Genomic DNA, 12584 nt, shown 5'->3' on the forward strand with positions numbered 1-12584 from the left:
AAAAGCCCAACGACTTCTAAGACATTTTAAAACCAGTACAAGAAGCTTCAAATCAATCCTGACCTTCGTATAAGGAGCCAAAGTGGCCTTTTTAAAACTGGTGCGACGCGTTCCCGCCTTCTGGTCCTCGTCAGAACACCAGCCGCTGCGTTCCGGAGTAATCGTAGGTCAGAAATACTCTCAAAAATGACCTGTACTAACGTGGATTATAATTAATTTTATTCCAACGCTGGATTCCAGTGAACTGATAGTTCGTCGCAGTTTCTACCTTCCTCCTCGTGGTTTTCATCGTTTCGCTCAATTCTCTGTAAGAAAGTAAAAACTAAGGACTAAGCCTCTCATTTAGTCGCTACAGTCTGTTCCCACAAACCGACTTGCACGATCATCTGACCATTAGAAGGGTTTTACCCCCCCTCCTTCATTTTCCTGGCTCCCTCACGCCACATTCCAGCTCTTCTTCACTCATCAAATCCGGCTTAAAGGGACCAATGAGAGCAATCTGCCGTTTGACGGGCTTGTCACCGAGGGTCTGCACATCCTTCAGTGTGGTGTTAAATGAGTAGCTGTGAAAATAAATATAAAACGGCTGAATGAGGGGTGCTACGAGGTCAGCATGAAATTCCCTCCCCAAATAGGAAAATGAAAGTGTTTGTTGGCAAGTTTCATGTTTTAAACTTTATTCGCTCATCAATCCAGAAGACAGGAATGATAAACACAAGACTGCAATGTATTTAATACACACATCATAAATCAATAACTTTATCGTACAAAAACAAAACTGTACAAAACGCGTAACTGTGACATTATCTGACTTTTCAGGAGGACTCTCTCCTCTATCGGAGAAGAAGTTTTACAAACGTTAGCAGGTTATTCAGCGTCTACAGCTCAGCAGTCCTGCGCAGGCGACGCCGGCAGCTCCATGGGCTGCTCCTCTCTTTCTTTGAACTCATTAACTCGAGCCTGAAACAGAAATGGAAAACACATGGAGCCCAGGCGCTGCTTGCAAAGAAAACAATGTTCTGATATTTACCGGATTACAACCCGAATCTGGACAAGAACGATCCATTAAACGTCATTTTCTAATCGTTTCACTCTTAACAAGCTCATCCAAACTATGTCGAGTATTTTCATCATTGCTGCAGAAATAAACACGAAATGGGAAGAAATAAGTTCAACGTTATTCCAATTACATTAAAATTATGATTATAAAAAGATATTTTGGCTGTTAGAACAAAGCAAATATAAACAATTCCATGTGTTTTTTTTATTAAGCACGTTTTACTTTACCATTTTATTTTACTTCACACATTTTACTGAATTTTCCTTTAAAAATAATTAAAGTAATTTTCATTTCATTTCATTACAAATGATTGCTGATTGATATTTTTATTTTGGACTGATGCTGCTGAATCAATGAATCAATGCATTTCTACCATAAGAACTTTATTTATAAAGTCCTTTAAAAACAACCGGAGCTCAGACAAAGTGCTGTCTGTAACCAGATGCCAACGACTGTAAGATATTATTAAAACATTAATAAACATAAAACCATTAGACGTATAAATTATCTTCTGTGTCAAGCATGAATTACCTTTAAGGTGGTTTGATTTAACATCCCTGAAATCCCACTGGGAAAAGACTATTTATTTTTTGAAAAATTACATTTTAAAAAATGCAAAAGAGAAAAAAAATAGTAATGAAATTAAATTTAAAAAAAAAACTTTATTAATCCCCAAAGGAAAATTCAATAAATTAATAAATCAATAAATTGTTAGAAGTCATCTGATTTGGATTGTCGCGGGACTGGACTCGGTTAACAGTCCACTGCTGGTTTTTTATTCCCATTATCTAATGGTCCTTTCCCAGTATCAGCTGGTCTCAGCTTAACTCGCCTCGGCTCGGTTTGGAGGGTTTTCCACTCGGCTTTGGACCCGTTTACCGGTACTTTTTCTGCAACTTCTCAGCCCAGGTTCTAAGCGAGCTGAGTCGGGTTGTGTGTGACGTCGCCAGACTGCATGCCGCTATTGGTCAGGGACGCGGCCAATCAGAGGTCAGAGTTATATCACTGGAAGAGCGACTCCAACTCGTAAATTCTTTACGTTACGTAACATGCAATGGCGCAGCGAAAGCCTGCTCTGTGGTCCAACGTTGAGGTGGAGACGTTTCTTTGTATGCAATGAGGAAAGGATACAGAGGGAACTAGATGGTGCGACACAAATTTAAAAAATCTATCAAGAGCTTTCCGACTCAATGTCTACGGGTAGTATTGACACAGCAGCGGCGAGAGAAGCTTAAAAAGCTCCAAAGTGACTATCGGCAGCTCAAGGACCACGATGGTCTGACAATGGTCAAACAGACGAGACTGGAAGTGGTTCCAACAAATGGATACGATTCATGGTCGGCGACCGGCGAGCTGCAGACCAAGTAGCAGATTGCCACTAGGTCCTCCTGTGCTGTTATAGAGCTTGTCGTGCACAACACTGACATCACAGTGATTTCACACAAACCCCGCCCCTTTTAGACCTGTAATGGAAAAGAAACCGGACCAAGCTGAGACGAGTCGAGGCGAGTTAAGTTGAGACAAACTGATGGAAAACAGGCAGGAAACAGACACGCAGGTGTACCTGAAAGGTGTTGAGAACATGTTGACAAACTTCATGGAGGTCATTCAGGCCCTTTCTCAGCGGCTCTACAGCTGGAATTCCACCTGAAACCGACAGCGGGCGACTCTGATCAAAACCACCAACATGGACAGCAAGAAAAGCAACCAATTTATTCATTCTTTTTCATTTATCTGTTTACTTCGAACAGTAATTAGATCAACTCAAACATGGGTATAAAACGACAAAGCAATCAAAATTAAGAGGTCACACACAAGTCATGCATAAACTAAAGGGAGTAATCTATATGTTCGAAAAGGAGTAGGAAGAGGTGTAAAACTTATTAAATCCTACCCCTTTCTACACATCATATACTCACACTAACTACACAGCATAAATCCAGATGTAAATACGTAATTACAACTTCAGACCGTGCTTAACTCACACATACCCCAGACTACACTATCCATGATCACACAATCCAAAACATGACAACAAACAATACTCCATCATATTTGCTACAATTCACGATCCATCCGTGCGTAAAAACCGCCACATAATCCGCCAAACGTGCTCCCTGAAAAGGCATATTAGGCCTACTCACTCCCATACCTTTTAAATAAACTATATTTATAGTTTTTTTTAAATAGGGTGATGTTTGGACAATGTTTCATCTCCACATTCAATCCGTTCCAGCGTCTCACTCCATTAATTGTGATACTAAATCCTTTTTTTAGTGGTTCAGTAACGCCGTATATTAAATTCAGACCTGTCTGTAAGGTTAAACTCACCCCGCTTCTTTTCAGAAACATTGCTTGCAGGTGGCAAGGCAGTAAGTTTATCTTGACTTTTTTTTTTTTTTTAAATACTACTGTATAAAAGTCTATAATATCATGTAATTTTAATATTTTAGACTTAATTCAAGGTAACCAGCTTTATGGATTACTCGAATTGCTCTTTTTTGCAGTTTAAATAGTGGCTCCAGTGAACTTTTATAAGTTTTACCCCCAAACCTCTATACAGTAAATGGAATATGGTGAGACCATGGAACAGTGCAGTATGTGGAGTGCTTTGTGGTTTATAAAATTACTTACTTAAGCCATTATTGATATGTTTCTTGATAGCTTGTTGCAAATTAATTTAATATGCAACTTCCAGCTAAGTTTGTCATCAATTATTACTCGGGGTGGGAAAGTCGAATTGAAAAATCAAAATCGGAATTTTTTTCCGCTTCACAATTTTAAAATAGATTTTTTTTTCGAATAAATAAAAATAAGGCATTATAATTTTTTTGTCTTTTTTATTGTTTTTATTGATCTTTTTACTTTTTTACTTGGGCGTTATAGCAGCAGAATGATGGTCTGGGTACTGTGTTGTTTTTTTCCAAACTGAAATCAAGAAAAATTTTTAGTCTACAAAAATGAGCAATATCGAAGAATTGCAAGAATCGCAATTTAAATCGAATCGGCACCCAAAAAGATCAGAATCGAATCGGGACAAAAGCATATCATCACAGCTCTAATTATTACCCCTAAAAATCTTTATGTCATGAACACCATCTATCAGTATTTGTACACTTTGGTTTATTTTATTGTTAATGAATATCATAAATTTGGTCTTATTTAAGTTCAATAATAGCTTATTTTTATCAAACCAATATATATAATTTTTCTGAGTTCTGCATTAACCATGTCCATAAATTCCTTCAGATTATCACCAGAACCAACTATATTTGTGTCATCAGCAAACAAGATAAACTCGAGCAATTGAGATATTATACATGTCATTAATTTAAATTATAAATCATTTTGGGCCCAAAACTGATCCTTGTGGTACACCACATCCAATGTCCAAACAGCATGACTGATATTCCCCCAGTTCCACAAACTGCTTCCTGTTAGTCAGATAGTTTTTCTCCCAGTCCAGCACCAATCCCCCAACACCATATTTTTCCAATTTACCAATCAATATTTTATGACTTATTGTATCAAATGCTTTACTGATGTCTACAAATATACCTGGAGCAGATTTCTTATTATCGAGGGAATTGTCATTTCCTCCGTTAGTTCAATCAATGCATGCATAGTTGAGCGGTTACAAAGATGATGGACTTTCCCCCAGAATCACTTAACCGTGACCCCGCTGAGCACATCGCTGAGAGAGAAACAAGCCGAACATTCCCGACATGACGAGCAGCTCAGGTTCAGCTGCAGTACAACACACACAGCATGACACGCAAGAGCTGCAGTTATCATCCCATTAAGCTGTAAGCCAACGGATGAGCACGCCTTTCCCCCGTTTATCGCCGGATAACGTCCACATTAGTTCATTTCAGATGGAAACAGGAGTAAAAACACATTATTTAAGCCACATCTTTTTATTAACGTTTAGTTTTTTACTTAAGCTGCTGAGTTTGTCATAATTTGTGATTTTAAATGTTTTATTGCGTTAAAACATATACAAAATGAGGTATTTTCCTTCGTAGTCTCAGAAGTTGGAGCTTATTGTTGCTTACATAAGATTGAAATAAATATAGAAAAACAGCACATCGATTATTATGAATGTCCCTTTTTATTCTTTATAAACAATTCATTCTATTCATGCTGACATTTCTAACCAAAATCTAATAAAGGAGCTCAAAGCATATTTAATCCATTTATCAGGAAATGGCTCCTCTATTGCATTTCTCATATAAAGACTAACTCATTGTAACCAATAACGGCGGATCATACAACTTAATATTCTTACTTTTTAAGCTCCATAAATGGAAAAAGTATTTTTTTCCACTCCAAGTCACATTTAGCAGGATTATTTTGTTATGATAATGTAATTAATCACCCAAAAAAATGTAGGAATAAAAGCTAATGAATGAACAGAATTGTCTTTTGATCAGTTCACATGGTTGATTTTCATCCAGCTTTTTCTCGGCGGTCATGGCGGGGAATAGTAATGACAGAAATAAACACAGCAGCATAGCCTGGAAACGCAACGTGATGTCTGCAGGCAGGGGGAAACGGGGGGGCGGTTTCCTGATGCCTGCGAGGTAATTGTGTTTTGCTGAGATGAAGAAATGAGGACAGATCCTCGATGTATCCAGAAACTTAGCTCAATAACAGCAAGAAGTTGTTTTCTTATTCTTGTGGAGTCCTTTCATGTGATGCAAATGTAGTTGTGCAAAAGGAAAATGCCTTACAGGCGATCTTTTCTTCTTTTTTTGTACCAAAGTCATGACAGCTCTTAAGAAGAGAGCATGCATGCGACTAAAGACAGCGACACTGGCCTTTCTTGTCCATCTGACTGGCTTAAGTTAAGGCACCGGTTTCCAATCAGCATGTTTACTTTGCAACACAGCCTGAACATATTTGCTCTCTCGCTCTCCTGCATGTGTGCAAAGCTAAATATAAATAAGAAACCTGATTGTGAGAGACAAACAACAAGGTGTGATGTGTGTTCCAGGCTCGCCTCTGACCTCGTGTCTGAATGCGAAAGTTGATCTTGCTCTCAGACGGATGGGTGATGGTGTAGCCGCAGAACTCCACGTCCGGGCTGACAAAAGAAAACAGGAAAGTCGAAGCGAGACGTGTGATTATTATCAATGTTTCGCTTAAAAGGCGTGTGAGTGGAAAAGTGCTAAACAGTCTTTCAGCTGGCTCTGGCGGGCCAAACCAAAACACAGGAAACAACGAGGAATCACGAATCATGAGCTGATATCATTATTATCTCTGTGCATCAGGGGATAGACAGGCGTGCAGTCATCACAGGGTCAAACGACAACACATTGTGTTGGTGTGTGCAGGGTGTGTGAGGAGTGTGTGCGGGGTGATTGAAGATTTAAATACAAAAAGAAAACAGAACGAATACGTGACTTTTCTGTGCTTCAGACTGCAGGTTTACTGGTGGTTCCCGGAGTCTCAAAGAGTACTATGGGAACTTTAGCTATCAGGCTCCTCTCTTATGGAACCAGCTCCCACCGTGGGTTCGGGAGGCAGACTCCCTCCACACCTTTAAGATCGAGCTGAAAACCTTCCTTTTCCATGATTCTTATAGTTAGAATATGAGCATCTCCTGAGTTGGAGTCTGCATGTATGGGACCCAACTGTCCAGGTTCTGCTCATTGCTCTTATAGTTCTGGGTAGTCTAGCCATCCATTACTTATGTAGCAATGGGGATGTTACCTGATGCACTGAGAAGTACCTCGCTCTATTACTCTAATATATAAATATATGCCAATATTGCCGTCTCTAACTTATATCTTCTTTTTTCCGCAGGTCTTCCTGAATAAGTGCAGTTGTACATGTTGATCTGTCTTTCCTGTCCTCTCCACCCCAACCAGTCGAGGCAGATGGCTGCCCTCCCTGAGCCGGGTTCTGTCGGAGGTTTTCTTCCTGTTAAAGGGGAGTTTTTTCCTTCCCACTGTCGCCACGTAGCTCAGGATGGGGAATTGGATGGAAGTCATGACTCAATACAATCAGTTGGTTTCTATTATAGGATATGTATGAATTGGCTTGAAATGATGTGTATAAAATGACAACATTGTTGTGAAGTGGCGCTATACAAATAAAGCTGAACTGGATTCTGTTTAAAGCTTCAGTGTGCAAAAGCAAAAGAAAAAAACACACACTTCTTCATGATCATATATCTGAGGGAGTTGCCCAACGTATGGTCTTCATTGTGCAGTACGAACGTCACACAGCCCTCGTCTGCCCCATCAGCCTGCACCTGAAACACAAGAAACACTCCCTAAATAAATAATCACATCAGCAAATGGGGGGGGGGGGGGGGGGGGGGACGACTCACCGTTTAATCGATTAATCTGGATGCAACACGGCCGATTCAAATCCAACTCATGAATGTTCAAAATTCATTTTCATTATAATTAAGTGACAGAAATGCGGCTGTAAAATGTGTCAGGAAGCTAAAAGTTACGCTGACACCCAGGCATTTTAAAGAGACGGACGGGTCCGTCCACCTAAAGTGTCCGGGCTGCAAACAGTAAACAACAGACAGCAGAAGGCTAGCCGCTAGCTGCTAGCCTTGCAGCTACGATCACTGATCATATTACGATTACGATCATATCAACAGACAAGACTTACTTACAGTTGTGCTCAAATTTACTCATACCCTTTTATTAAAGAAGGAAAAAAAACAGCTGCCTGTAAAATAAGCTGAAATTGACTAAAGTAATAATAAATAAAAATTTTATGAAAATAATTACATTATTTTCTAATTCTGGTTCAATAGAAATATTTTTTTAAAAAGCAAACAAATAAGATAATTTATTATATATTACATCACTCATAAAGTAATATTTAGTTGAACAATCCTTTAATGTTTCCGCTCCAGTCAGGTGTTTTCTGTTCCTCTCAGTCAGACTTCTGCACCTGTTGACAGGTATTTTGTCCCACTGTTCAACAGAAAAGTCTCTAATTTGTCCAGGACCAAGTTGTTTGTTTGGTTTTTTTCCTTTCTTAAACTCTATTAAATGAAAAAACAGTGTCTTATATTACTAAATTATATTTTTGCAAATTTTTAGTTATTGTTCCTTTTTTAAGTCTCCAGTTATTTGAGTGACTGTTGTACATTCAGTCTTTTCTTTAATGAAAGGGGATGAATACACATGTACACAACTGAATAATAATACAACAAACACGTGACAGCGGCTCTGTTCCAGCCCGGTTAGAGAAAGTTGCTGTTCCCAACTATTGCTAACACATTTATCCGGAAGATTCCAGGAAAACATTTATAGAAAATATGAAAAACGTGTTTGATATGTGTTGAAATTGTTTGTAATTCCACATAAATAAAAGATTTGGTTACATGAATTAACAGATACTGAAAAAAGTATAAAGTTGTGTAAATGTAGCCACAGAGTGAGAATGTGAAAAAAAGATTAGAAACTGTGACAATATGCTTTTGTCCCGATTCGATTCAGATTTTTTGGGTGGCGATTCAATTTAAATTGCGATTCTCACAATTCTTCAATATTGCTGATTTTTGTAGATTAAAAACAAGATAAATGTGTAAAACTTATTTTTTTTGCTCGTCATTTTTCTTGATTTTAATTAGGAAAAAACAACACAGTAGCAAGACCATCATTCTGCTGCTATAATCCCCAAGACGACAAGTTAAAAGATCAATTAAAACAACAAAAAATTAGAAATTTTATTATGAACTATTTTTATTTGTTTTAAAAAAATCGATTTTTAAAATTGTGAAGCAAAAAAATCCTGATTTTCGATTTTTCGATTCGATTTTCCCACCCCTAATGAAAATGCTGATAATCTTTTAATAATCTAATCACAGCATCTTGAATCGACATGGAATCGAACAGTAAGGTACTGCACACCTCTACAGACCAACCTACAGAAAACTGAGCAAATCTGTGTCGCTGCAACCAAATATTTTTAACTTCTGCTCCTTTCATTCATTATAAAACTAGAACTGGTAAACTATTTGGGCAAGTAGAACAGCTAACCTAAAGAAGCTAAAGATAAACAAAGAAAGGAAAACTGTTGCATATAGGTTGGACCAGCTTGTCTACCAATCACAGACAGGATTGATGGACCAATCACAGTCTGCTGCTCAAATACTTGTAACAGTCGTAATTGTGGAACAACCCTTTACAAACACTTTACGAACACCACTATTAGTGATGCCATCAGACAGCGCCCAGCAGATTGGGACGTCGCCTCGTGGAGAATGACATTTTTTCTAGAAGAACGCTCTGCTCGTTTTGGTTCCAGATCTCATAGTAATAGGCGGGTTGTGTAGCTTCTGTTTTATTCATGTATGATGAGGAAGTAGCCGTCCAACTGGGCTTCGTAAGGTCGGTAAGTTCAATAAATGAAACTGTGGAAATCCAGTACCAGTGTGTTTTTGAGTTTCTTAGTGCCACATTTTTTTAAACTTAACTCCGATGTAAGTGTCTGGTTTATTCACATTTTAATCCCGAACTATTCAATTCCTCTGTCATGTAAACCTTCATTCCACTCTAAGTTAATTCCGGTCGTTCTGAGCATGCTCGTTGCCTCGTCCCGATGACGTGCGTTGTTTTACCTCCCGTGTTCGGTGGTCTATCTTTCTTCTTCTTCTCAGTTGCTGCAGAAAGTGAAGTAGTATGCTGGTGTTGAGCTGCTACTTCACATTTATAATAAAAATAACGGCGAAACTGGAACTTATTATGTAGTTTTTACAAGTTACGACTAAAAAGACACGAAGCAAGGAGCCAACTTTGTTTATTTCCGGTATACGTCAGACGTCACGTGCACCCTCTGTCCAATCAGAACCCTTCCCAACCCGCCGCTCTAAAGAGGAATTAAGTGAGGACGTGTTTCATGTGAATGTTCATTCGGAATTATTATTTTCATGTAAACTCGTAGGAGAATAATTTAATTTCGAATTATTTAATTCGGAATTATTAATTCCGAATTAAAAAACACCATGTAACCGTATCCAATGAGCCAAAACATGAGCCCTGACCTAAACCCTACTGAGCATGTTTGGAAAGATCTGAAACATGGCGTCTGGAAAAGGTTCCCTTCAAACCTGAGACAGTAGTTTGTTCATGAGGAGCCAAAATACCTGCTGGCAGGTGCAGAAGTCTCAGCGACGGTTACAGAAAATGTCTGAATGCAGTGATCGCCCCAAAATGTTGTGCAACAACATATTAAGTTAAGGGTACCATAATTTATTTATTTATTTTTATATCATTCTGTTGAAGTGTAGCGAAGCGTTTAATTTCATAGGATTTTTTAAAGACTTTTGTCAGATTCAAGTGATTTCTGTGACCATTGTGAGATTTAATTTCATGACCGAAAGGTACCAACAATTTTGTTCACTGTTCGTATCCAGCTTTCACATAAACTTGTGTTGGGATTGTGACAGATTAAACTTCTTACAAACTGGCCTGTTTTTAAGAATTAATAAAAACATGTTAAGTTTAACTAGTTATTTTGGATCCAATATTACATATTAGTTAAATAGTTACTTCATATTAGAGAGAATACTTATTTCTATTGCACATTAGGTATTTAAAGTCATGGAAAAAGCACAGTAGCCATGTCTCAATGTGTTTATGTTCTCCCCTTATGTAAGCGTTTAAGTTCATATTTTAAATAAGCTGTTAAATGTTGTCTGAATGGTTTTTAATGGATTTTATGTCATTAAAATATGACCAAATTTTAAAAATAAAAGGGAAAGACTTTGTTTATGTTACATGACTTGTCCCAAACATCTTTCCAAGACAATATTAAGTCAGTGGGAGAATCAGCTGCATTGAGAGACAGTTTGTATGAGCATTGCTTTAAATACAAGCTCAGCAGCCCAGTGGGAGAAGATCCAGGACCAGTATGGTCTCAGATACTGACACCCAGTGGATGAACTATTAGTTAGCCAAAGACCCAGAAAGAAGCTGATTATTACATGCAAATAGAAGCGTTACAGGTCACGTTAACTACCACAAAACCAGAGTTATAACTGCAGGAATTGGAGAACTTTAGTGTTAAGGTGGAATTACTGCTCGTGCCAACTTCTACCGCTGCCCACGTGAGGGGTAAAACCAAGCAGCGACATGCTTCTCATAGTTTACTGTACCAAACTACTGCCTCCCAGCATTCTTTAACGAGATTAAACACGTATATCTGAATACACTTCCAGGGCATGAAGTATTTTATCCTCTTACCATCTCAAGTACTCGTTTCTTTTCACTCTCAGCGGCCATGCTTTACGTTCTGATGACAATATGTTTACCCTCAGAGCTGTCTGACAGGAAGCAGGTCTCCTTCCAGATAGTGTGTGTGTGTATATTTATATATATATATATATATGTATATATATATATATATATATATATATATATATATATATATATATATATATATATATATATATATATATATACTTTTCAGACACCTACAGTAATAAAACCTATGGAACAATTTTAATATTGTCTTTTAGAACAAGTCACTATTTTAGGATAATTGGTTAGTTAGCTCTTTAAAAAGGGTTCAGAATTCCTTGCCCGGAATAAAATCCCAGTGAGGCCAAAAAGAATTCACTGTAGTTTTTGATGCTGTCCCTTCTGGCCTCCATACTTTATTTAGGATAATGCTTCATCATCATCCATGTTACCTCCAGATCCAACTCAACTTCCATTAGGTAAAATCTATTTCTCTACCCTTAAAGCCCTAAATAAAAAAATAAAAAAATTGATTGTTTCAGACTGACTTTGTCTCTATTTGTCCTGCAACTTTCTACTGGAATAAGTTTATGTTCAGATTGGGAGAAAGTCCAGTCTTTTCCCCAGAAGTTCGTTTTAACTAAGTCAAAGAGGTTGCATTCCAAACGCTCCACAAATTTTATGCCACTAATGTACGCCTGAATAAACTTAAGAATGACACTGATGTAACATGCTCTTTTTATGATCTGCATCTTGTAACTGTCTCACTTCTTTATGGTCCTGTGGGTTCACACATCAGCTCTGGAAAGACTCATTTGTAGTTATTTTCTGATATCTCTCTATGTTACAACAACGTTATTAACAATGTTATTCTTGTTTATTTTAGCGACAATGGGAAAAACAGTGATGCCTTCTTTCTGGTAAATCTCTTATTATTTTTTCCAAGTTTCACATATACAAATACAAAGTCACAAACAATAAACGATTTTTCCTGGTGCTAAAAACTTAAATGAAACAGTATATTTAAACTATCCTTTAAATGCAAAACAAGAAAGCTGTTAAAACGGTTGGCATTTGCATTATATTTATTTAAAAAATAGTTTTGTGTTTTTATTTCTTTCTGTCTTTCTTTCTTTATTTATTTAGTATTTCTTTTATTTTCTGTCTAATTTTGTTTCTTTTTTACTTTATTTCTCTCTCTCTTTAAATTGTATGTCAACAAGGTCTCTGAGTCGTATTTGCAGCAAAAAACAGCCAACTGCTACAAAGTGGAATGATGCAAGTCGCCTGTAAGACAAAAAAGCGGA

The 12584-nt window shown here is 37.5% G+C and overlaps 1 protein-coding gene across 1 annotated transcript; it reads right to left on the reverse strand.

Annotated features, from left to right (window-relative positions):
* Positions 1 to 794: 794 nt before the first annotated feature.
* Positions 795 to 11330, reverse strand: polr1d (RNA polymerase I and III subunit D). The gene is made up of 5 exons (XM_079249773.1): positions 11281 to 11330; positions 7222 to 7319; positions 6070 to 6146; positions 2625 to 2707; positions 795 to 960 (listed from the first exon to the last, which is right to left on the reverse strand). Exons 1-5 carry the CDS (start codon positions 11317 to 11319, stop codon positions 886 to 888), a joined length of 372 nt encoding a protein of 123 aa, XP_079105899.1. The 5' UTR covers positions 11320 to 11330; the 3' UTR covers positions 795 to 885.
* Positions 11331 to 12584: the final 1254 nt, after the last annotated feature.

This window comes from Telmatherina bonti (assembly GCF_933228915.1).
Source record: "Telmatherina bonti genome assembly, chromosome: 12".
Lineage (NCBI taxonomy): Eukaryota > Metazoa > Chordata > Actinopteri > Atheriniformes > Telmatherinidae > Telmatherina > Telmatherina bonti.

Coding starts and splice junctions, on each gene's coding strand:
- polr1d (XM_079249773.1), bottom strand. CDS start 11,319: ATGGCCGCTGAGAGTGAAAAGAAACGAGTACTTGAGATG. Junction 6,147..7,221: donor AGATATATGATCATGAAGAA/GTGTGTGTTTTT, acceptor TTCTTTTGTCAG/CCCGGACGTGGAGTTCTGCG. Junction 2,708..6,069: donor CTTTCGCATTCAGACACGAG/GTCAGAGGCGAG, acceptor TGTCGGTTTCAG/GTGGAATTCCAGCTGTAGAG.